Here is a 26,017-nt window from a genome sequence, read left to right as displayed (position 1 = left end):
CCTTCAGCTGGCGGCTTCCCACCAACTGACACACGTGCAACATTTATGGATAACTGACCCGCAAATAAACCCCGAAATTATTAACTTGGATGCTTAGAGAGACTGGAAATGAAAGAGGATTCATTTCACTGAAATCTCATCAAGTACTTAAAGAGAAAACAAAACAACTAGCTGATTATTTCCAAAAGCTGGAAGAATATTGCTGTGAGACCAGGCAGGTTTGTTACCTGCTCTGCTTTCCAGAAAAAGCACTCTGTATGGTGCGCTTGCAGATTTATTTTAAATTCTACAGTCAAATATATTTTTAAATTCGTGACTAGATCTCTAAGTGCCTCCCGGGGGCTTGGCCGGTTTAGGAAGGCGGTGCGTGGTGAAAACCTGTACGTACCCAAAGGCCACAGAACCGGCGGCGACCAGGCCCGGCGGCGGGCGGCTACGTGCGGGACGTGACCAGGCCTCCCGCCGCAGCCCGGCCTCCCGCGGGGGCGGGCAGCCCGCGGACGGGCAGAAGGATCGACCAGTAGCGATGCGCGGCGGGCAGTGCGACCCAATCGTTGACGGGCAGGGGCGGGGCGGGTTGGGTGCCGGCGGCGCTGGCGGTCGCTGCGGCAGAGCGCGGTCGGCAGCGGAGCGGAGTGAGGGGTTGGATCGGATCGGATCGGGCCGGGAGCAACCATGTCTCTCTCCAACAAGCTCACCCTCGACAAGGTGGACGTGAAGGGCAAGCGGGTCGTCATGAGGTGCGGAGCTGAGGGCCGGTGCATGCATTTCCGCCGTGCGGTGAGGGGAGGAACGGCTCGGCTCGGCCCGGCCCGGCCGTGGCGGTGCCCTGGGCCGCCGCCCCTGGTGCCCTTGTCCCGGGGGCGGCCCACAGGAGCGGGCGGGAGGCCGCGGGGTGTGCGTGCGTGCCTCCCGGGGATGGGGAGCGTGGGGTGTGCCTCCCGGGGGCGGAGGAAGGTGCGGAGCCGCCTGCGGCCCCGCGGGCCTGGCGGGGTGACCTGCCCCACTCTCCTCGCTGGGCCCGGGCGGGGCTGGGCGGGCTGCCCCCGGCCGGCGGGCGGGCGGGTTTCGGCGCAGCTTTCCCCAGGCAGCAGCAAGTCATCTCTGTCCTCGGCAGCTTCTTCTCTGAGCCCGGCAAATTATTTTCTGTGGGGTTTTGGTTTCGTTTTGTGGGTTGGTTTTTTTTTTTTGGTTTTTTTTTTTTTTCGTATGCCAACTGTGGGAAAGGCTCCGTGCATCCTGAATTACCCGTCACAGAAATGTATCTGTTTCCTTCCGAGGAGGGATACGATTGACGGGGAGGGGTGTAAATTCAGGCCTCGCTCAGCTCTGGCAGGGCTGAGGTGGACGGTGTCCAGCATGGCCTGCCCGAGGAGCTCTGCCTGGCCAGTCCCCCTCCTTCCACATGTATCATCCACAGGCTCTTGGAGGGGAAAACTAGCCAGTCTACTGTATTTTTATTCGGGAGCACTAAAAAAAAACCCCACCTTGCTCCCTAGTTCCTTTTTTCCTTCCTGCAAATCCAAAAATCATTGCAATAAAAAAGTGAAAATATGGCTCTGGTCAGCTACCCAACTAAAATAATAATTCTGCTTTTTGCAGTAAGAGTCGAATCGCAGGTATTCAGCATGTCCGAGTGTAAAACCCTAAAATAGGAATTTATAGCTTATTTATAAAACATCAAGGTCTGCTGAAAGCCTGATGTTGGAATTACTGCCAGGTACTGGGAGATAAGGGCACTGAGGTACATCGTGATACATCCTGCTCGAAATACTCTTATTGTGGGATTCTTTGTCCAAGGTCACCATGATAGGACTAGTGTGTCTCCTACTTTGCTCAGTGAGTAGGCAGGTATAATAAAATTATAACTTCTCTTCTCTGTAGTGTGTGTCAGATAACTTGTTCTTTTTGTCTTGTCTTTCTGTAGCCTTATTTTGAAGTAGTTCCCTAGAAATTTGCTTACCAGAAACTAGCCCCTGTAATGAGTACTGAAGAAGCTAGCTCAGAATTTGCATGTGCTCCCTAAATCTGGTACAACTAAAGATCTTTTTATCTCTGTAACCACTGATTTTTAATTTTTTTTTTCCATCTGACTTTTTTCCTCTTCTGATTTGTCTAGCATTGGCAGAGGATGGGTTAGCTAGCTCTTAGTCTCGATGGTCAATGCACATACCTGTCTCTGCAATTCTGTGACGGGCTACTAAAACTGAGTGAAACAGCAGATGATGTGCTAATCTTTGTTTCCCGCCTGCATCTCATTTCTCAGAAAAGAATCACCATGTGCTCGCAGTACTACTAATATCGATACTTCTTTTTTTCTTCTCATATTCATCGTAATTTTAGCATATTCATAACCTGCTTATCTTCCAGTCCTAATGCTGAAGCTTCAAGAGAAGTTGGGAATGGGGAAGAGGAAAGGTTTAAGGGGAGCTCATATTTCAGAGGTCCTGCAGTGGGGAAAAAGGGTGAGCTGAGTCTTTCTTTTGTAGCTCTGATAGCTCTGTAAATCAAACTATTCTTTTATTCTCTCATTTTAGAATAATAGGATGATAACGGTGCTTTTCTTTCCCCTTTCTAGATTTAGTCCACTGTACTGTGGGACTGCCACTTCAATTTCTTTCTGCTCAGCTACTCCTGTTTTGCTGGCAGCTTTTGTTCTTTCCATCTGTTTATGGTGCTGAGCAGGCTACAAAAAGAATCAAGCAACTTCCTGAATGTTCTTGTTCTTTAATATAGATACAGAATGATGAAGGATGAACTGTAACACTGTATTTCACTTTCCTCATTCTGGTACGCTGTTACAGCCGGTTAGATCTTCCCTCTGTGAGTAATTTCTGCCTTTGCTGTTACGCAACACAGCTTCCTGCTGCTGCTAGTCAGCACATGGGCGCAAGGTATGCTAGTGAGGAATGGCTGATGAAACTCCTCCCTTCCATCCCTCCATCTGGCACGAGTAGGGAAGCTACCTCTAGATCCACCTCAGGTCTTCCGGTGGGAATGTGACAAGCCACAGCACTTGGCTGCAGAGAGATAAGAGCTGCAGAGAACAGAAATTCAAAGTTGTAGGCAGTAACTGAACAGCTTCCTTGAGCCTGCCTGCTTGCCGTAGTAGTCCAAGTATTTTAGAGGCCTCGTTAAAGAACACAGTGTCACTTTTCATTATTCGCTTCCTTTCCCTTGGAAGCTCCTAGTTGGTGATCTGAGAGCATGTTATGTAAAATGAAAAGGTTGCAGGGAGCTTGTTCAATCTGTTTTATTTCCTGCTTCAGCATCATTTTGCTGCTGTGGTCATGAGCATTAGGATGTATTGGTGACATAGCTTTACTAAGTCATTCTACCAGATGTTTGTTCTCCATTTGTGTTCTATCGTTACAAGCAGAAATGGCTAATAACATACTGATTTCAAAACAGAACTTGTGTACAAGGCAGAGCTAAAAATCTTACTCTAATTGTAACATTGCTTTTCTAGCTAGTGCCTTTACTGGCAGGTTCCCTCACTCTTTGTAAAAGAAATTTCTTAAGTATTTAATTTTATTTCCTTTTTTTTTTTTTCTAGGGTTGACTTCAATGTTCCAATGAAGGATCACAAAATAACCAACAATCAAAGGTGAGCTGTAATTTCCATCCCAGATGGAAGCCCCAAAGTGTTTTCTCTCTGATTTTAGCCCTGTTCTGTTAGCAGTACCTGGAATGCTACCATGATGAAACTGTCATTGCTTATACCAGAATATTACAGGTGTCTCAGAAAAGGTCCAACAATTGTTAATTAAAACCCCTGCAGCGATTAGCAAAATACAGTAACTACAAGGCTTCTTCTCACCGTAGCTGCTGTGAAAAGATACAGAAAAAGTTTCTTAGTTGTACAGAGCCTAAACTTCATTCTTTAAATATGGTTGAAGTGTTACAACCATTTCACAACCACTTCCCTTTAGCTTTCTGTGAAAATTTGCTATATTTGTTGGTAATATCCAGAAGACCTTCTGCCTCCTGGTTACCCTGTGGTTGTTAACTTGTTGGCTGATATTAGAATAATTGTTCTAGTACAGCATACGAAGACATAGGGTTTAGAAAAAGCGGTATCAAATGTCTTGCTTGTCTGTCACTTGCAGGCAGGTGCCAGTTTTGTTCACCACAGTATGCTCACAGCTCAACGCTCCCATTGTTTCTTTACTGGTTCAGGATCACACGCTAAACCAGGAAGCCCAGTAATGTTCAAGTGTGTCCTGGCATTTCTTAGCTACAAGCAACCAGCAGAATTCAGATGACAAAATGCGTTTTACTTCCGTGTCTTACATTGCCTGGAACAGTGGAACATACGTAAACATGCTGGGACAGAGAATTTTGTTGATGCTTTCTGGATCATGCTTCAGAATTGTCACGGTCCCTAGGAGAAGAGTAGGTTGGGTTAGCTCCACAGGGAAGGCTGTGCTCTGTGGGATGTGGTTAGTCTCCTACGCATTTGTTCTAGCAAGGACAGGTTGCTAAGAAGCCCAGTGTCCCTTTTGGAGATTTACTAGTGGTGATGCCCTGCTGTGTTTTGATGAGAGGTAGGCTGAACTGTGTGAACACCAAAGGTAGGATGAACTTCTTAAGTAATTGTTCTGCCCAGCTCTTGTGCTCCATTTCTTTTGTCATTTTTGAGGGACAACTCCTAGGGCTCTTGTGCAAGTGGTCACTAAGCCTGCTTGCCTGGTAAACTCTACTTGAATCCTTTTTAATTTGTTCTTCTCTGCTGTTACAGAATCAAGGCAGCTGTTCCTACTATCAAGCACTGCTTGGATCATGGAGCCAAGTCAGTGGTTTTGATGAGTCACCTGGGTCGCCCGGATGGTGTTCCTATGCCTGAGAAGTTCTCCTTGGCCCCTGTAGCTGTGGAGCTTAAAGCACTGATGGGCAGGTGAAGTAGAAAAGCAGTCCAGCATGCAACAGGCCCTCTCTGTCAGCGGACCTGGATGCTTTCTTTTCGGAAAGGTGGGATGACAGCGTGTATCTTGTTTTTGCAGGGAGGTCTTATTCCTGAAGGATTGTGTAGGTCCTGAGGTGGAGGCGGCCTGTGCTAATCCTGCAGCTGGCTCCATCATCCTGCTAGAGAACCTCCGATTCCATGTAGAAGAAGAAGGGAAAGGGAAGGATGCCTCAGGGAACAAGGTGAAACTTCAAATCTAGCTTTTGTGCATGCCTGCTCTGGTCTTAATACCTTGTTTGCTGCAGATTGACAAAGAGCCAGCAGCCTGTCTAAAATGCTGTTTGCTCTCAGAAGGATGTCCAATCACTTGTACCATGCTGTACAAAAGTTTGAGTCAAATGCATTGAATTTCCAAGATGAAACAGCTTAGAAGGGAAAAGGAGCAAAATAAGGCTGTGCAGGAAATTGGTTGCTGCTTATTAGACTTTATTTTGGCATGTCTAAAACAAAAAACAAAGTCTGTTGGAGATAATTTGTTGTCACCGGGGCCATAAGAATGACGCTTCTTTCTTGGTTTTCTGACTAATGTTTTAATATAATATTTAAACATTCTGCAGCACAGGGATTACCATACCCTTTTATAAGCCTGTCTGCTCTCACGAGTAGTCATCTAGAACCAGGCTGCCTTGCACCTCTGACATTTTCTTGAAGGTCAGGAAGAATGCTTGCTCCAGACAGCTGCTTTTCTTAGCGATGGTGACCCTGTTGACTTTACGCAGGCCTTGGCTCCTTTCAGATTCAGTGCGTGGAGTGGAATGCTGACATCGTATGGTGCCCTTTAAGGGCTGACACAGGACTCCCATAGTCCAGAGAACTAGTAAGCCTTTGCAGATGGCAATGAGAAATTGAGCAAGTCTGGAATTATTCACTGCTAGAACTGAAAGCCAATATAAAATCATAGAATATGGTGGCAGAGAGAAGAGTGGGGCAAGAATTTAATTTGCTTTGGGAAGCAGTCCTTTGGTTTTGTGCATTTCTATAATTCTCAGATTATTTAGCTGGGTGTATGCACCCAAAGCCATGCTGAACCCAGCTGCTGTATATTAGAGTACCCTCCTGCCATTGTCCCCATGGTGTGACATCTGGGTGCTAGCAGAGGCCTCACTTGGGATGGTGAGCTGCTAAAGCACTTGGAGAGGTGATTGCCTGACTGCCAGTCTGGGCCCTTCCTTAAGAGCAAGTGTTTGTCAAGTAGGTCTGAGCAGTCACTACTGGCAAAGTGAGCTCTGCTGAACTATATGAGCTGTCCCACGATGCTTGGAGGATGGAGAAAAAGTCTTTTAACAGAAATGCATCTGTTCTTGCCCACTGCATGCTAAGCTTATCTCCAGCTTTCACTGTGGCCTGTCGTAGCATACAGGTTATTTATAAGTTAATCCTCAATGCAGTTGCTAAATCAATCCTTCAGGAGCTCATCCTTGTTTACCTTTGGCACTTGGAGACCACACTTAATTTGTTCAGTAAGCGAGCAGGAGTTTGTTTCATCTCATCTCAGCACTGCTTGTCTCTACACACTCTTTCTGTGTTACCTATGTCCACCGCACAAAGCTGGAAATGTGTTGGAGAGAGACTGAAAGGTTGGTAGTGCTGCAGTTCGTTCCTGCTCTGTTGATGGACTAGAAACTTGAAGTGGGAACAGTCCTCAGGCCTGTAATAGCCGTCTCAGGGAGTTTAACGTGGAGTTTATATCATTTAAACCTTTTTGATGCTCCTAGTGGACTGGGAAAGAGCATATGAGATAGTGATCCACAGGATGAACCGATGAGTTTCTCCAGCCAACCTTTCTTTGCTTTGGGTTTACAAGTCAAATTGCTGACTTTGACTTTAGTTTCAGAATCAACTCTGCGTACCTGAACAGCACACACTTGTTCTTTCTCTCCTTAGATCAAGGCTGATTCTGCAAAAGTGGAGGCTTTCAGAGCTTCTCTTTCTAAACTGGGAGATGTCTATGTCAATGATGCTTTCGGAACTGCCCATCGAGCTCACAGGTGTGTATCCATTTTCCTTCCAGAGGCAGGACTGCAGAATGATGTCTGCCATGGAGACACATACAGCTTTGCCCTCCACAAGTTTTCACCTCCTTTTGGGCTTATCCCATGTTCGTTCTGCTGTGTTTGTTCCTGAGTAATGGATTTAGTGGAGGTAGTTGTCAATTGTGTATGCTCTTTCAAGTTTGCCTCTGGGAACAGGAGACAGCTGAAACTCTGAAGACTTTAATTGACTTTTTAGGCTTTGGAGATAGAACAGTTACTTGCTTAGGACTTGTATAAATTGTCCTGCAATCACAGCAGACCTCTTTTCCAAAAGATTAATAGCTTCATATTGATTATTCTCATGGAATGTGTTTAGATGTGTGTACTTGGAAACTCTAGTGGTCCTCTTTGAGCTTGATTTCATAATCCACTGCTATTGGAGGAAGACATCTCTGCTCTTGCTATGTTTACTTGCCCCTCAGCATGTTGGGTCACTAGTTAACACTATAAATGTCTTGCATATCAATATATCTGTCCAAAAACAATCTCAGAAAGTAAACGTGTACAGCCATCTTACCAAACTAGGAAAACAAAAAACCTGTGTTTGTTTTCATGTAGGTAGTAGTTATTCTCATTGCTGCAGCCGACTAAAGGATCGGCTTTATAATGCTGTGAGACACAGGGGCGTTTGGACCGATAGAATTTTTTTTCCTTTCCTCACTCTTACTTTATTCTGCAGCTCCATGGTAGGTGTCAATCTGCCTCAGAAGGCCGCTGGCTTCCTGATGAAGAAGGAACTGGATTATTTTGCTAAAGCCCTAGAGAGTCCAGAGAGACCCTTCTTAGCAATTCTTGGAGGGTAAGACTCAAGAACATATTGACTCCGTATTTCTCTGCAACTCCTCTGTAAGAAATGAAAAGTTATTTTGGCTTGGTTCAAACAAGTGCTTTCCTTTTAACTGCACCTACAGTCCTGATTTGTAGATAAGTCCTGAGATCTCTGTAAGATGTGGATTAGAGAGGAGCTAACTGACCTCGTCTGCTCCTGTGATGATACTATCAGGGTCTGAGATAGTCCACAGCAGTTTGTTGTACAGATGAACCAAAAGAGCTGTTAGATACACACGATGGCCCTGAAACCTTGTCAGTGACCTTTCCTCTGTGGTTCAGAGTACAAGCATCCTGCAGGCTCAGCACTCTGTAAGTTGACACGATCTGTCATTATGCAATGGTGACCTACTGTAGCTGGACGGGCCTCCACTCTTCCATGGTAGCTAGTGTGCAAAGAAACTTGAAGGTGCAAATCCAAGTGACTGCTGGTGTGTAGAAATAATTTCCCATTACTGTTGATTTTTGTCACGTGTGTACCCAGTTTAGCACTGCAGTTCTATGACAGTGTATTTCAGTTCCTCAGGTGAATTAACATACTTTGCTAAGTAACACAAAGCTTGGACACCATAACATTCCCATGTTCTTGGTAGACGTCTGTGGCTTATTCCTGCTCTTTGCACTCATAAATGTGTTTTTTAAGAAACAGTATTCAGTTCTCACATAAAATTTTAAACTTTTTCTATGACCTTGGTTATACTGAGCAATGCTTTTTTTTCTTTTTATTAGTACCCTTCCAAGGTTTACAGCGGCAGGTGACCCATCAATAAGTGCTATATACTCCTCATTGCCTTTGATGGAAGTTGCAGGTGTATCACCAGGGAAAGTTTGTTAGTTACCTTATCAGATGTTTGAGTTAGAGCAGCAGCTGGGATGGCCAAAATGTTAAAATATCAGGCCTATTAGGAAAGTCCGAAAGTGTCGTAAATCCCATGGGAACAAAATAGCCTTTTTCAAGAGGTGGATATCCCAGTCTGGGAGCTTGATACTGAACTCATTGTGTGGCCAAGGACCGATGAATGCCAGCTGCATCTTAGTGACTCACAGGAGGAGCTCTGAGAGCAGGTCGGAGCCAGAAAACACATATCTGTTTGAAAGCACCACCGTTCCACTGGCAGTGCAGCTGGTTTCTAGGTGGGATGGCAGATCAAGCAACTCTTGCTTGATTGTACCAGAGGGAAGTCACACGTCAAAGCTGCATGTGGTTCAGATGCACGTTTGCTACTGCTTATATAGAACAAAATTGGGGCTAGAAAATGAACGGAGAACAACTGTACTAATAAGGAAAGTGGAAATGAAATGTATTGGCAAAGAAAGACCGTGTGCAGGAAAGTAATTCAGTGCCAGCAGCGGGGTACGTGCAAAGGAAAGAAACAAAAATATAATTCACCTTCATGTCTCCCTTTGCCTGGACCTGCCTGTGGCAGGATGGGCCCTGCAGGGTTTTGCTGGCTCTGCCCCATCCCACAACGCTTCTCTACCAGTTCAGTTCCCACAGTGTAGCAACATCAGCAACTTCACAGCTTAAACTGGGGTTGGGGGCTGGTACGCACCAGAGCTCTCCATGGTCGCTAAGGTTGGATTTGTAGGGGCAATACCTATTCCTTATGGTTAGGTCTGAAAGCATTTTATTAATGAAATTCATATCATTATCTCTGTTTTAGAGATGGGGAAACTAAAGCAAGAAGAGGAAATGGTCTTGTCTAATGTCACCAAGCAGGGCATGGTCAAACTAAGACGACAGTGCAAGTCTCCTGAGTGCCAGCCTAGGTTTAAATCAGGGTTGTTTCCGGAGGTCTTCTATGAAGCTTTCTTTCAGATAACAATAAAAAAGCCATACATGGCATTAAAGAGGGAAGACAGGAAACTTCTGCCTATTTACTGCCTCCTCTGCCATTCCTATATAAAGTAATTTTGGCATTGTTGTTCCATTATCATTTGTATCTCGTGCTAGCAGCAGTCATCTGCTTTTGGGCAGGGCAGTTCTGTATCACAGATCATCCTCGCAGTTTGAAGCTCTGCTGTGAGTGTGATGGGTTACAGGAGCTGGGCACATGGTAGCTGTTACAGAGGATCCAGGGTTGGACAGTGGTTGTGAATGGCAGTGCTCTGATTGCTGCTCAGTCTTGCTGGACAGTCAGGGGAAATCAGGCTCCAAAGTGCCAGGCAAGGTTTATATTTAATAAGGAAAAAAATGGAGGGCTGAACAATACTTTTCTAAGTTGATGTTTAATGCTGGCCTGCTAAGTGGCCAAATTCTCTTTCTGCCCACTCCTAACAATTCCTTTGTTGGATCATTCTCCCAGAATGGCCTTGACATGCCACAGTCATGACATTGTCATTACTGAATAGCAGTTGATTAAATCTGCTTTGATCCAAGAAAACCTTGAGAGGCTTTGTGCTGTCTTAGCTAAAGATTACTAGAGAGCAAGTTCTGTCTGAGACGTTTTGGGCAGTGGCTATGTTATTCATCTTCCTTCTCTCTCTCGCCAGAGCCAAAGTTCAGGATAAGATCCAGCTGATCAGTAACATGTTGGATAAGGTCAATGAGATGATCATTGGTGGTGGAATGGCGTTCACCTTCCTCAAAGTGATCAACAACATGGAGGTATGAAAAGAGCAATTCTGTGTCTGCTCCTAGTAAAGACTATGGTCAGAATGTCCCTTACGTATTCTGGTTTTGAGAACTGGCTATCTTGATTCCGTGCAAAAGTAGGGAGCACTGAGAAGTTACTTGACAATCTCTCTGCAAAATTCAGATTACTGCCTATGTCTAGCTAGGTGCTTTAAGAAAATGGTCTTTCCAGAATTGCTGTCTGAACATTTTGGCTTGACTGCTGCTGTTCTGAAATAACCGATAGCTAAACAAACGCCTCTCACTTGTCCCAAATAATTTCTCTAGATTGGCAACTCTCTGTTTGATGAAGAGGGATCAAAAATTGTCAAGGACCTGATGGCCAAGGCAGAGAAGAATGGTGTGAAGATTACTCTGCCTGTTGACTTCATCACTGCAGACAAATTTGATGAGCATGCACAGACTGGAGAAGCCACAGTGGCTTCGGGCATTCCTGCTGGCTGGATGGTAGGTTTGAATAGGCAAGAGACTAAAGGACGTAAGAGGGAGCAGTGGGGTGGGAAAGACACCTCTTAAAGGAGTAGAAAGAGTAATTGTGATCCTTTGCAAACGTTTCCGAAGGCAGTCAAGCTGCCTAGAGTTTTATGCTTTAACGAAAATGAAGCCCTGTGGTTTGTCCTGAATGTTTAAGGCTAAAGTAGCTTTTGTGAGATTTGGATTAAAACAGCAAAATTCTTCTAAAACCTTCAGATCTTGAATGCAGTAGAAATCCCTTTTATTTGACTGGAATTTAAGTAGAGTTGGCAACAACTGACTCAAGCATCTGACATTGATTTAAAAATGACTTACTCGTACTAGGAAGATCAGTACCACATCAGATTCCACCCTACTGCAGCAGCTGCTGGCAAATCTCTCTGTTCTTAGTATTCAGTGCATACAGATAAACCCTTGCTTCATATCCAGGGGTGAGGGGGAAGCTTCTGAGGATCCCAGTTAGACATTGGTGATTTGAGATAAGGGTGGGCAGTAAGTGTATCTGTAGCTTCTCTTGCTTTTCTTAGGGCTTGGACTGCGGCCCTGAAAGCGTGAAGAAGTTTGTTGAAGTTGTGGGAAGGGCCAAGCAAATTGTGTGGAACGGTCCAGTTGGTGTCTTTGAGTGGGACAAGTTTGCCAAAGGAACCAAAGCCCTAATGGACAAAGTGGTTGAAGTAACTGGCAAAGGCAGCATCACCATTATTGGTAAGTAGTTGTGTGTTGTCCTAATGCAACAAGGAATCTTCTGCTTGTTAAAATACTTGTCAAATTGTTTTTCTTTCCTAATGTTTTCATCTGTCTGTCAGCTTGGAGACAGGGCTTTAAAAACTGCTGTATGTACTAATACTGAGTATTTGGGAGCAGGACCAGCCTGTAGCAAGACCATGGCCCTTAAGTTGAACAAAATCTGGATTTCTTCTGTGACGCGTTGATTTTGTTTGTGCTACAGGTGGTGGAGATACAGCTACTTGCTGTGCAAAGTGGAACACTGAGGATAAAGTTAGCCACGTCAGCACGGGAGGTGGTGCCAGCCTGGAACTGCTAGAGGGTAACTGTTCTTTTTTCTCTTAACTTCTCTGAGCAAATCGGGTAGTTCTGGGTGCTCTACTGTGTGTTGATACAACGCACTACAATAGAGCGACTGTCTTTTCTGTTCCACCAGAGAGCCTCCCCATTGCTCTTCCTTTGTAGTCCTCCTAGAGGAAGAGAGGAAAGAAAATGGAGTATTAGTGCAAGCAGCACAGTCTGCCACTCCCAGAAAGCAAAAATGCTGGAATCGAAAATAAAACGGCCTTGAGAGCAGGCTCTCTTTTGTAGATGATCCCCTGAGACATGCTAACCAGACTGTTTCAAACGTCCGGTTTCTGTTAGGGAAATGTCATCAGAATAGTCTCAAATTTTTGCCAGAAGTCTCCTTTTCAGTGCATTGTTTGAAATTCTCTGGTTTTGGGGAGCCCTCTAGTGACCACTTATGAACCTGCACGAAGGTATTGGAATTCAAAATGGTGAGAATTTACAGGATTCTTCTAATGAGTTACATTGTACTCTAAATGAGTTTTCATTTCCTCTGGTAATTAGCTGTTTCCCAATATGTGTAAATTATCTAATGCTGTCAACTTCTCTGTAGAAGAGAAACTGCAGTAAACTGCATTGCAGCTGTTCGTTTCCAGCAGCTACACGCGAGACAGAGCTTTTGTTTCTGTTGCCTAGGGAGTGATGGTAAAGGGAAAGAATGCAAATGGCTAGAAGGAAACACTGTGCAACTGATTTATTCAAAAGGACAAACTTGTCTAAGTTTTGGCCCAAAATGTGGGTTTGCGTGTGTGATCTTTTAAACGTAACGGAAGTCTAGCTAATTAGAAAAGCTTCTGAAGATTAAAAAAAAAAGGCGAAAAAACCCCAGCAAACTAGCGAGTTGTGAACAGTGTTAAAATTCAGTACTGCCACACAGCTTGAGCATTAGAAGGTAGGTTTTCAGAAAAAAAAACCCCACCAAAAAACCAAAACCAGAATGGTCTCTCTTTGTTAAAGTAGGACAAAACACTAAAAATGCTTTAGAAAATATTACATTTTAATATTCATACTCAAAGGTGAGCATATTTCTTGCTTCCATCAGTTGGCATGAGGCACGTAAATTTCTAGACCTGGGTGTTTTAGTCCCAGAAAAAGACTTGAGACTGGTAGGAAGCTTTGTTTCTTTTTCTTAATTCATTCTTAAAATTTCCACCACACACTCCAGAATTCGATTTACATGCCACTAGGGATTGAAGAAAGTATGCAGCAGCTCCCTAGATCCACTCAAAAATCTGTTTGCCATCAAACTTAATGGAAAAAGATCTTTGGTGTTTGGATCTGACCCTAGCAGAGACTTGGATAGAAATTTACCATTATTGTTAATTGAGAATTGATGACTGTGGTACGTTAAGAATCTGCTGACATACGAGTGCAGCTGTGCTCTGGATACTCGCTACAGCCCTAAAAATATTTACTGTGGAACAGTTTAAATGTAACCCATATGCTTTAACATCCACAGTCATCAACAGGAGTGTATGCAGAGCCAAGCTCTTCCATTTTTTAACCTGTAATTTCTGATTATTTTTTTTTTTAAATGTTGCAAGTGTAAAGCTTAGTTGTTTGAGGGCAAAGGGGTTCTTAACTTTATTGGTAATTTTTAACTGCTAACAGGTAAGGTTCTTCCTGGTGTGGATGCCTTGAGCAACGTGTAGAGAACAGAGTATCGCCCCACTCCTGGTCCCGTGCACAGCCCCTGAGATTCAACACTTCAGCGCTTCTGTATTTCAACTCTGCGATAGGCAGATCACAGAATGTAAACCGAAACTGGACAGGGTTTGAGAAGAAGACAGCAGAGATATTTTACGACTGCAGTTTACATGATGTGGGTTTGTCCACTGTTCTCCCACTTGAATTAACGTAGTGAGTTTAAACTGTTGTTGTGAATTTAGAGTGTATATATTTATATTTTGCCTTTTCAAAGAGATTAATCCCTGTTAGACATGTCTGTTTCTCAGAAAGGAGTGCACTGTTTAGCTTCAATGTTCTTAGCAGGCATTTTCATCACTTGACACGGTTCAGAAACGAGGGGACTCCAGTTTTTTGGAGGCTGATTGTAATAGCTGCTGAATAAACATATTTAAAGTGCTCCCAGTTTGTATATGGTCCTTCTTTCAGATTTTTAGAACAGTCTACATTAAAATATTTTCTTCCTAGCATCAGGAGTTGGAGATATTTTCCTTTTTGCGCTAATTACAATAGTTGCAACTATCCTTCTATTTTTGTCCAGTGGATCTATAAGCACCCAGTGAACTTTGGTAAGGAAGTAAATTGTTACAGGTCTGCTGTTAAAACTTCCATGCCATCAAGTAGAAAAGATGAAATTTTGAATGTGCAAGTCTAGTAAAAAAAAGTGCAAATTTAAAAGTGTTTCTCACCTAGAGAACTCACCTCATAGCTGGCAACTAATGCCTCTAATCCGAATACAGGGGAAACTTTGAAGACAGAGACAGGTAAAAAAGCCAGTCACTGGCAAACAGAACTGCAATGCACGTTTGCTCAAGTTGGCGGTCCTAAAAGCACTGAAACTAGTAAAAACCCACGCAGTTGGACAATTAGGTTTGTGTGTGTGGCTTAAGTGCGTTGCAGAACCGCAAGCATTGTCAGTGGAGGACCACCAACATGGTGCAAATGTATAAAGTTGGAATTTCCGTTTTGACTGTCGTGCGTTGGCTTCTACGCTTGCTGAGGGACCCAAATGTGAGCACAGGGTGGCTCTAAACCAAACCCAGGACTGCTCCAAACCCGGACTGGCTTCTGAGCATCCAAAAGTGTGTTTTGGGCGATGTTAGCAGTCACAGCTCAGCTCGCAAGAACTGTAAGAAGAGGCCATGCTCCAGCTGAACTGCTTGTGTATGATCCTGCTGGATCGGAGCAAAGTAAGTGATGTAAAGCAGCGATGGCCTGGTTTTACTCCTAGTGAATTCCCAGCAGGTTTTTAGTATAAAGCAGCCAGGACGAACCATGGAGAGAATCTTTGAGGTAAGCAGTAAGCCACAACACAGAGTATGCTTTTAAGTTAATTTGTATGTATGTACATTATATTACCAAAACAAAATGAAAGCATGTGTTATAAACAGACATAGCCTATTTGCCAAATTTTACTCAGTCACGGTGGGATGCAAATTAAAACCCAGTAATGCTGAACTGTGTGTAAAGCTGCTCATACTCATTACATTTTAAAGCTAAAAGTGACTATTGCAAAGAAAAGAAACTAGAAACCATGCAAATGACTGCAGTGCTATGGTTTTCTCCTCCTCCTCCCCTCCTTTGTAAATCTCCCAAGCATTGTCTGATTACGCATGAATGATGCAGATTTTTGCTAGGATTGCTTTCTCGCTGTTACTCATGTTTTCCAGGCAGGGGTGCAGACCTCCGACAGCTGCAGTAACGAGGCAAAGAAAGGAGCAAGCTTGTCGGCCACAAAAAGACTATGGATTTTGGAAATCTAGTATTACAAAAACAAACGTTCCACCATGTTTTCTAACATTGTTCTTGTCTGGCTCTGGCAAACGAGGCCTCGTGACAGCACGGCTCATTTTAGTGTCGCTCTTACACCCCAGTGTTGTGGATTCCCATAGAGCAATAGCAGCCTTTCCCTCCATAGCCCCCTTCTTGGTGTTCACAGTGAAAGGTTGGCACGTGGCCCCTACCTCTGCTGGATTTTTACACCTCTTCATGAAAAGCCACAAAACAAAGCTATCTGTAATCAAACAGGGCAAGGTGTAATAATGTTCCATGAATACAGATATCTGCACTTGAAAACATTTTTCCACCTGACTTTAGATGCTTGCTACTCATCTCTAAAATGTCCTTTTGTTTCCATGGGGTTTGTTTTAACTGAGGTGATGTTCAGGTCTGTGTGCTCAACAGAGCAAACCTTGTACAGCAAGGCTGGAGAGAAACTCAGCTTTATGGGTAGTACAGGAAAATGTATGATGTCTCCCTGCATAATTTACAATCTACTGTTAACTACAGGAGGTAGAGAAAGCACTTCCGTGTTGTAAAACATGCAATCAATGGTACTTGAAAAAGTTAGTAGTAAAAATGGCACTCACCCTATAGGTGACTTGACGTCACGGACATCAGCTCTGATGTGGCAGAGGGGGCTCAGGACATCCTTAATATTTGCAGATCTGGCTGTCCAGGAGGCCAGCTGTGGCAAACGTATCTTTGTAACTGCTAAAACGTCAAAACTTTTTGCTATGCTGCTGCCTTTCCAAGGAGGGGCCCCTTGTGGGCAGCGGCCATTTTGTGAGTGACGCCATGACGGTGGGGAAGGCATTCCCTTCTCTTGGAGGGAAGGATGAACATCTCTGTCCTCTTTTTTTTCTGTGTGTTCCCCTTGATGCCTCCCTTCTTGGTGTTCCTCACAGCCTAGATGGTATTTCACAGAGAACTTCTGCGCCTTTAGCCTCAAGGTGTGTGTGTGTCCCAGGCCTGTTGGAGCGGTGCGGCCTCCATGGAGCACTCACCCAGACCACCTCTCCTCCATCGGCCGAGACGTGGAAACCTAAAGGAGCCTACAGAGGCAGCTCCTTTCCGACCCTGGGCCGCGCAGCGAGGGGTGTGTTCCCGCTCAGCGCTCGGGCGGTGAGGCGGCGGCGGGGAGGGAGGACTACACTTCCCGGCCGCCTTTGCATGCGCTAGCCCAGCGGGGGATGCCGGGTGCCGTAGTTGCAGCCGCCTGGTGAAAGTTAATAACTGAATCTGGGGTAGGCACTTCCCAGAGCTCCTCGGTGTCTCTCGTTGCCATGCCGGCTTTGTCACCTTGGAGGGAAGAGGAGCAAGATGGATGAGCGGGCGGTCGCTGGGGCAGGCGCCCGCCGGGTAAGGAGCGGGTGTGGAGGGGGGAGGCTCGGGCCGCCGCTGCGAGGCCGGCTGCCTGAGGGGAGCGCGGCTGGCTGCTGCCCCGCCGGCCCCCCGCGACGAGAAGGGGGGGCGCGGCCGCCCTGCCCGGCCGGGATGCCGGGCTCGGGGGCAGGTGCAGCGGGGAGCGGCGCTGGGGTTCCCCTGCCGGAGGGGCTGCTGAGGCGGCGGCGTGCGGCGCCAGCTCCCGCCTAACGGCCGCGGTGGCCCCGGCCCTCCCCTGGCGCCCCGCTCCTGCCCGCACCCCCCGCTTCCAGCCTGAGGTAAATGCCGGCGTCCCCCCGCGTTGCCCCCGGCTCGCACCTCCCGGGACGGGGCTGGCGGTCCCGCGGCTCCCCCGAGGCGGGCTTTCCCACCTCAGAGCCCGGGGAAGGGGCTCCCTCACGGAGACCATCTCCTTCCCCGGGCGAGATGGGCGGGTGTGGGGCAGTGCTGTGGCTCAGCCTGCAAACCCTAAAACCACGTCCAGTATTTGGGGGTCGCTGCAGACACCCCCGGTGGTCTCGGGGAAGTCTTGCTATGGGCAAGTGGCAAGGCAAGGCGAAGGCTGTGAGGACTGTTTGATGTGTGTTGTGGTGGGGACAGGAGTGAGTGTGAAGGAGAGAGCAGAGCTGTCCCTTCCCAGGTCCATTTTCAAGTCTAGGTAACGCAAGGGGATATTTTGCTACCTGCAGTCCTGCAGAGGAGGTCCAGGGCCTCTGCCCCTGCCACAGCTGCAGGGTCCTCCTCTTCTCTCCAGCGTCCCCGTCCCTGCCGGCCCCAAACACCCACAGGAGCTGATCAAACTCTGAATTCAGAAGTGACTCCAAATCCTCCTGCTTTCATCTTGGAGAGAACAAAATGCCAGTCTGTGGGTGATGACCCCCAAAGAGTTGAAAGCTTTGGGTTTGCGTCCTCGCCTGGAAGAGAGTGGAGATCTCACCAGGTCCTTGAGCCATCCCCGCTACTACTTCATGGTCTGCCCTTGGGTTGAAAGATTATGCCTTTCATTAGCAGATTGATTCAGGTAGGCCCATAAATATTCACCGTGAGTTTTACCACATGGTCGAAGCAAAAGCACAAATCCCGTCTGTCTCAATTCCAGTATACTTTTTGAGGAAGGTGTGGGCTGGAAGGCCAGATCTTTAGCGTGGAGGAGCTGTGGTGGACACAGGAATTCGGGTGACCTTCAACACCCATTGCTTTTGCTTGATGCTGTAAATAGCCAAGAACTGACTGAATCACCAGCACGGGTAGGATAGCCCAGCGCTTCCACTGCTCTGACTTCTCATGACGTTCGGGCCCAGGCTCTGCCCCTTGGCATACTCACCTGGAATCTACCATCGTGGGATGCATAAAGAAGATCCCCATTCAATTTTCAGGTAGAAATTTTCTGAGTGTCACCTCTGATAAATGATCCTCAATTCAGCCCTAATGCAGCATAAAAAAAGATAATTCCATTTTAGTTCACTTTTCATTTTTATTCCACTTTTTAATCACAATTTTTCATTAAGCATCTAATCTTGTCCTAGCATTTCTCATCAGTAAGGCTCAAGGTGCTTTACAAAAGAGGTAAAAATATGATTATTCCAATTATCCTTATTAAGGCTTTGGTTTTGGGCAGCTTCTGCAGATAATATAGGTCATAAATAATTAAGAGTACAATCTAATTAAAAGAAATCCCCAGTTGTAAACCAAAGTGCCACACTGAAGAAGCCAGTCTTCAAAGGCACAGTCTTGTAACCTAATCTCCTTGATCAGAACAGCATCCCATTAACCTGCAAATCTTTACTCTCCTGACCTATCTGCCCCAACAGCAGGTACTTCCACATGCCTGTGCGGGACCTGAGGGAGGGAGAGGGTCGGGGAGTTTCAGTGCCCAAAAGCAATCTGGAGAGTGTTCTCCTATTAAAGGCCCTTATCTTGTCATTTGAATAAAGGTCTTGTGTTCGGAGGCTTACCAAAAGGTATGGCCTGAACTGAGCAAGGTTAGGCGTAGAACTAATTTAGGGGTGTTTTAGCAGAAATAGTTATTGGAAATTAGAAGCATTACTCAAGCTGGACTCTAGAAGATACATAGAAGGTTATGGCCTGGATCCAGTTCATGCATGACTGAAATAGAATTCTGACCCCAAAACTTGCTCTGAACACCTTGTCAAATTTTATCAAAGTTGGACATGAACTTTCATATTTGGGAGTTTAGGCTCTAGATTGCTAGTGCTAAACTGGGTCTGTATATCCTGACACCTGCATGTCCCCACTGTAAGCTGACTATCTTGGGACCGCTGTTTATCTACGTAATTCAGCGGTAGAGCTACATGGGTAAAATCCTTGTTCTCATTCCAAATACCTGCTGTCACATATTACTTATTCTGTGGGAATGTTTTTGCTCTGATTTGTGGTTGCGCAGTGTTCAGCAATGACCTAATTGCAATGTTCTCGTTAGGCAGAGAAATTTCTGAGTTTGGCTTTATAGTTTACCTTCTCAGTAAGTAAATCATTGCTCCGTAACACTGTCTACCATCAGTACTGTCCCTTTAGTGCAGTGTTTTATGTGGGATCGTAAGGCTGATTGAAGGCACTTTGAAGTGTGTGTTTCTACAACAGCTTCTCACACTTTACCATTGTATTATCTAACTTAGCTCAGAGCAAGCGCAGACTATCTTGTTGATGAAAATGCCCAAATCTGATGACCTATAGCAGCTTGCAGCTATCTTAGTTTGGCATTGGGTAATTTCCTTAGAAGTTGACGATATACGAGCAGCTACAAATAAAGCTGAAAAATGCCAGGCTGCCTTTCTGTTTCATGATGAGGCTTAATCTTGGCCAGGGAATGCCGGTGTAATTTTCAAATGTAACTCAAAGGGATGTTGATTGCAAGTTACATTAAAATTAGTCCCTCAGTCCCTTAGGGTCTTGGAGAGACCTATATCTTGATGTATCTGTGCCGTAATTTCTTCATTTGTGTTGTGTTAAACTGTAATTCAGTCTCATATGCTGGAAGCTTCGAGTGGTAAGGCACAACTGGAGCTCTGAGTAATGCTGGAGTACTGGAAATGTACTACAAATGACAGAAGGGAACCTACAGAAATAAGGAAGCAGGGAGTGCAGACATTTTGAGCAGCAAAGAGAGGGAGGGTGAGAACAGAAGGAAGGGGGGAGGGACAAAGGAAAGAAAAATATAAAAGAAAAAGCAGGAAGAAAACTAAACCACCACTGTTCTAGGCGACGATCGGTGTGGTGTGGGTGAGGCTTTGCAATTGAACCAAGTTTCCCTAAGAATATTATCATATGCCACTTATGGGAGGGAGGAGAAGGGAAGAGGGTTCCTGGAGAAGTGCATATCCACACAATGAAGCCTTTGGTTTCTTCCCTTGCACATTTGTAGAGCGCTCACGTCTTTCCCCTACCCCAGGAGACATTCCCATTTCCTTTCATTTACCAGTGTTTGGAAGGCGGAAGGAGATGAGGCACTGTTGGGTTCCCTTATTAACTTAATCTGTGGGAAGCCCTACATAAATCATTGAATTTCCTAGTCTTGATAGAATGACATATTTGTACAGTGAAGTCAAACAGAAGATCGAGGTTCCTGCACAGGCTTTGACGCTGTTCCAGTCCTGTGCCTGTGACTCTTACGCGTGCATTTCTTTGAAGTCTGAAGCTTAGGAGTCTGCATTAATGATCAAGGGACAGAGCTGAATACAGAATTTGTATGGTACGAAGGTAAAGGTGTGGGTATGAATGTGGGAAGAGAATATTTAAGAGCAGTCTGGCATGTATAGTTAATAATATTAAAAAAAAAAAGTAATCATGTTAGTTTCCTATTGTTACTCAAGTTCTCAAGGCTTTTAGTGTTTTCTCATTCCTTGTAGGTCCATGATCTCTTGCTGGGTCCTGTCATGTCCAAAATATTAACTTCCTTGAAAAATAGAAAACTTCAGATTGAAAACCTTTTGTCCTTTTGTGCAGTGGGAAACTTGCTCTGATCCCTTAGGCAGGAACCTCTGTTCTTCATGCAGTGTTTGAGAGCGCTGTGCTTGGCATTTGGCTGTCACTCTGTCCCACTCAGCCAAGTGTCGGTGATCCCTGAATGCTTAAAAAGTTTCTTGGGACACTCCGCAGATGTGAAGCTCTTCTGAACTCGAGATTTTTTTCAGGAACAGAATGCATTAGAACAATTATTTCTGATTTTTGACTTAACCACTATGTTAAAACTCACTTATTTTTACCACTGTGTGTATTCCTTTTAGGGGTCTTACCTGTTTCTCTAATTCAGAAGCTATTCTTCCCATTTTTTACTTCATAAAGTAAAATAGTCAAAGTAAAATGCTGTGTGTCTTGCTACACTTCATGTACAGATACCTGCTGACTGAAACAGTGAAATAGACCCTGGGTTTCAATTTTTGATCTGCTGTCTTGATTGCTTTTTCCAGAATTCCACCCATATTGATGCTTTTTCTTGATTGAGCAGCAAATCAGTTCCCCTCTAAGCCCCAGGATTACCAAAATTCAGATTTCTTTGAAGAAGCAAAGGTCAGATATTCAAGACTCTGCTTATACATAGGGACCTTATGAAGCAGAACCTAAGGTGGTATTTATGTCCTACCAGACGCGGAGCTGCTTTCAAAATACTGGCCCTAAACACCAGGGATTTGCAGTCTCACTCTGGATGTCTCCCGTGCGGTGGAGGGGTATAGACCTACCAGAGGGCTCTGGGAGTGAGCACGGGGCTCTCACAAGTATCACTTGCACTCCCGCATCGTTCAATTCAGCTGTGGCTGCACGCTCCACCTGGTGCGAGGGTTGACTGTGCCCCTCACGTGGAAAAACTGGAGGCTCCAGACCCCTCCGCATGAATGACCGGGATCCCTTTCTCAACCTAATGTTGCTGCTGTAAACTGAATCTCTTCAGCATCCCAAATGCTTTGAAGCCATCCTCATTAACAAGGTGAGTGCCTTGCAGGCACTGAAAGGGAGGAATGGCGAGTCCAGCCCCAGCAATGCAAAGCTGAGCTGGGACAGCAGCTCAGAGCTTGGCAGCCATTCTCCAGTAATGGCTTTACTCCGACTCAAATTGATAGGGCCGCGTTATGAAGTCTTACGTTGTTGGGTTTTTTTAACATTGAATTTCTCTATGTATTTAATACCATAGCATAAATTAATATTTATGAAGGTGTCTGAGGTCTTTGGATCAGATATGTCATATCTCAGTCCACTGTAGCCCAGCAGAAAAACCCCACCTCTGACATTGTTCTCCTCTCTTGCCCCCAGGGAATTAAAAAGACAAATTATTTTAAGCAGTTCAACATGTACTGAGCTTTAGTTCGTTTGCTAAGAAAGAGTATAATGTCTTTCCAGGACTATGTTCAAAACTAAAGAACAAAGAGCTACCTTGAAAAATGGCCATTGGGAAGCAGACCGGCAAAAGCCAAGAAACTTGAGCCCTTTGCTAATGAATACTCTGTCCTTAACTCACATTGTCTCTTTTGTTTCCCACACTTTCATGAGCTGCACATGGATTCAATTTGCCAGTCTTTAACCCTTCTTACTGATGCCTGATCTGTGCACGGTTTGGAAACTAGGACAGCTGTCACTTAGGTACTTGGCTTTGGTTTTTTTTTTTTTTTTTTATACTGATCTGTTTGTCCCTGTGCAGTTTCTGGCTCAGATGAGGTAAAGTAATCCAGGAGGGGTGTGGACAAGGCTTGGGTGCATGCTGGGGAAAGGGAGTGAAGGCTTTTCCAGCTCCGTGGCAAAGGGTGTAACAGACAGGGCTGGGAGCAGGTTTGCTTTGATTAAAACATAGTAGCTTTGCCACCATGACTACCTCGGGGAAGACGTTGGTGCTAAACTAGGACTTTTTTAAGAAGAGCTGTGTTTCTTGGCATAGCTCTAAAATTGATGGAAAGTCAGGGTGGAGCCAAGGGATTTGGCATCATGGGAACTTCTCACACCAGCTTGTCTTTTTGCTGCAGCACAGCAGAAGTGCTTTCTGCAGAGAGAAGCATTAAACATCAGATGTTTATTTGCAAAAGTCAAATTTATTCCAGTGAATGATGACTGCCCAAAGTAAAAATACTTCTTAGTAATGACTGTATTGTTGCCAAAAACATAACTAGCTCATAGAGTTGCTGTTTGCTAAATTGATAAGGATCTAATTAATCATACATTTAAAACAAAAATGGCATTCCATATCAAAAACATAATGCATTTTTATTCCTCCTTTTTCTTCTAGATAACTATTGAACAAAGATCACCAGCAGAGAGTGCTGGTGTTCTTCCAGCATGTGGCAGCAGCTTCTGAAATTGATTGTAAAATCTAATCAGACTTTGTTCCATGATTCTATTTTTAGTTTTTCATTTCTGTGAAAATGAAATGTTAATCAATTATCTGTAACTTGATATCTTGCTGTCTCTAATTATCAATCTTTTTGTAGCTTACTACAGGAGAAGGATTGTTTTTAGGAGCACAACTATATGCTCAGAAAAATTATAATTGCCACTCTTTTTGAAGCAATTATTTAACAGAATTTTACATATTTTGTTCCAATGCATTTGACCTTTTTTATGCATAACGTTATTTCTCCTTTCATTTATCTTTAATTTCATGTTCAAAATAATCTGTTTGCCATTCAGTGCAGTTTCTATGTAGTGGGGGAAGATGGCCTTGCTCCCACAATTAGTAGAGCTCTGGCATCTGTGTGGTGCTCATTGTGTCACTGAGACCATACTTTTAACCTTCCCAGGCAGTGGAAAGTTGCTTCCAACCAAAGATTACCTTTGGTTTTGCCTCTTTCAGTTCTGAGTCTGATTCTGATATCAATATTAAGGATGAGTTGCAAAAGCTTTAAATCAAAAAGCATCCTTCTCCCCTGTCCCCATGGTATTTATCAATACAGTTGCACCATTATAAGTCCTGGAGAGTTTGAAGAGGTTAGGCTTTTTGGTTTCAAATCAGCTGTGGTTTTCCCCTGTTTATCTTTGTGGTCATTGAAATATCAGGATTATCACATCTGTTTTATGCTGCAGAACCTGCTGTACATCTCGCGGTCTTGTGACTTCATACATTCTTTAGTCATCGAGAGCAAACAAAGACTGTGTTGAAGTGCAGGGCCTCCATGCCTTACTCTTACAGTTCACTCTGATCCAAAACCATTGAAAGTTGAGGGAATCTTTTAATGCGTTTCAGCAGATTTTGAAGAGACATCTGTTTTTAAAGAGGCATGAGAGGCAAGAGTGCAGAGAAATGAGGGAGATGGTCAGCTCTCATACACCGAGGTTGTTAACAGACATCAGTTAAAGGCTTACACGTCCTTCTTCGGGAGAAGAACCGTGTCTTGTAAGGAAATATCTTTTTCCAGACTAACCCTGCTGTCCTTATTTTGCCAAAGCTACATTTAAGTCTATGGGGACTGGGATGTGAATGCATTTAGAGCAAAGCTGAAACATTTAATTTGTTTTTCCATAGTTGACAGTTGTTTATCACTCTTCTGGTTACACAGCTTTCTTCCGAAATTCTGCATAAAAAGGGGCCAAGGTTCAGCAGTTAGAATAATTCTCTTTATAGGTGGTACCTGATCAATCAACTCATGGGTGACACATCACTGCTGACCTATATATTGCATTTCACTGTGGTAAGCTGTTCCTTTTCTCCTCCTTCCTGCGCAGGCTCTTTCTTCACCCAAGAAAACTTGCTGGACTTGAGTTACACTCCATGAGAGGTACCATCCTACCAACCTACTTTTAAAAATCTTCACACGCAGTAGCATACAAAACCTTAGATGAGCAGGAGCTATGTTACAGTGTAAATCACAACATAGACAGGATGTGAAGTTGGCTGTGCAAAAGCCTCTGTAGCAATTACTTCTCTTCCAGAAGTTATATGGTCATTAAAGTTTTATTATATGGAATAATAAACTTGTGTAGAAAGATACAGCAATTACTTAGTCAAGGACAGAGGAATACATAGTGCATGACTATTCCTGCTCTTGTGTTTTGAAAAGTAGAATATTTCTAGCGATTCTGCACATGTCAAGTTTCATGGTAGTAATTTCTGGTGGTGTTGGTCTGTGAATACCTGTCATTGCCATCTGTTGGTGAATGATAACTGGTTTTACATAAAATTCATGCCTCATTCTCATGTCCATCAGACTGATTTTGTTTCTCCTCAGAAATCATAGCTGGTCTCCAGCCATACCCAATGGCAGGACCTGACGGAGCCTTTCGGGGTTTGTTACAGCTCAGGGCTGGATATAGCAGCAACATTAAATCCTCTAAATACCGCTTAAAAGTGGCCATGACCACCCTGAAGGCCCAGGTGGTAAAATGGCAGCAAAAGCTGCAATGCTGTACGTCCAGGTTCACCATATGTGCAGGCAGCAAGGCAGGTCCTGTGGCCTCACAGAGACTCTGCAAGTCTAGGCTGAACTCCCAGCATGGCTTTGGACAAACCACGTAATCTTCCTGTACCTTGGTGCCTTCTCCACACATTTCTTGTGATTCTTACACAGTTTTGAAATCTTCTAATCTTGTTTTGATCTGTATCCCCTAATGTATTTCTTCACTTACTTCCTTTTCTTCAATCAATATATCTATCAAACTGACTTTTGCTCCTTTGGCAGGAAAGATAAAGTAATCTCCCTTGTCATATTTACCTATTCCTTGCTCCTACTCACCTAGTAAACTCAGCCTCAGCTCCTCTTCTTAGTCTTTTTTACTATTGCTTGCATTACTGCTTGTTTACTGTAGGGCCGTTATTTCACCCAACAGCATATTTACAGACTAGACAAAGACCCCCCCGCTTTGGTGGTGCTGGGGATGTACTGGCTGGTCCCAAGAGCTAAATGGCGCTTGTGAGCACTGGTAGCAGTTTATTTTTATGTGCAAGAAGAAAAGCTCTGTTAAACTGGCCCGAGATCAGAGATCCACGGAAATTAATTTACGCTTCTCTCAGCCGCACTGAATGGACGCAGGACTGAGTGGTGATTTCTCTCTGTACATGAGGGGTAATGTCAGCAGCTTCCTGAGCTCCAGCTGCTGTGGACAAAGGACGGCAGAGTTACAGTGATTCCTGGAGGGAGGAACTTTAAGATGGAGGAATTTTAAAGAATGTGAAGGACAACCTCTTAAAAAAATTGTAGGTGGAGCAATTCCAGGTCATCC

The 26,017-nt window shown here is 44.6% G+C and overlaps 2 protein-coding genes across 2 annotated transcripts in view; both read left to right on the top strand.

Annotated features, from left to right (window-relative positions):
- The first annotated feature begins 559 nt into the window (after positions 1-559).
- PGK1 (phosphoglycerate kinase 1) lies at positions 560-14,096 on the top strand. Its single transcript, XM_075763657.1, has 11 exons — positions 560-740; positions 3,557-3,607; positions 4,742-4,897; positions 5,004-5,148; positions 6,851-6,954; positions 7,679-7,798; positions 10,321-10,435; positions 10,730-10,909; positions 11,464-11,641; positions 11,886-11,984; positions 13,622-14,096. The coding sequence occupies exons 1-11, from the start codon at positions 676-678 to the stop codon at positions 13,660-13,662; spliced, it is 1,254 nt and encodes a 417-aa protein (XP_075619772.1). The 5' UTR covers positions 560-675; the 3' UTR covers positions 13,663-14,096.
- Positions 14,097-16,673: 2,577 nt separating this feature from the next.
- The window catches only part of AMOT (angiomotin), a 61,550-nt gene continuing 52,206 nt past the window's right edge, over positions 16,674-26,017 (top strand). The window contains exon 1 of the mRNA XM_075763654.1: positions 16,674-16,837. The gene's annotated coding sequence lies outside the window, so the exon portion shown is untranslated. The remainder of the gene's footprint in view (positions 16,838-26,017) is intronic.

The sequence above is a fragment of the Balearica regulorum genome, chromosome 11 (genome assembly GCF_011004875.1).
Source record: "Balearica regulorum gibbericeps isolate bBalReg1 chromosome 11, bBalReg1.pri, whole genome shotgun sequence".
NCBI lineage: Eukaryota > Metazoa > Chordata > Aves > Gruiformes > Gruidae > Balearica > Balearica regulorum.
This window is presented reverse-complemented; position numbering and strand designations above follow the sequence as displayed.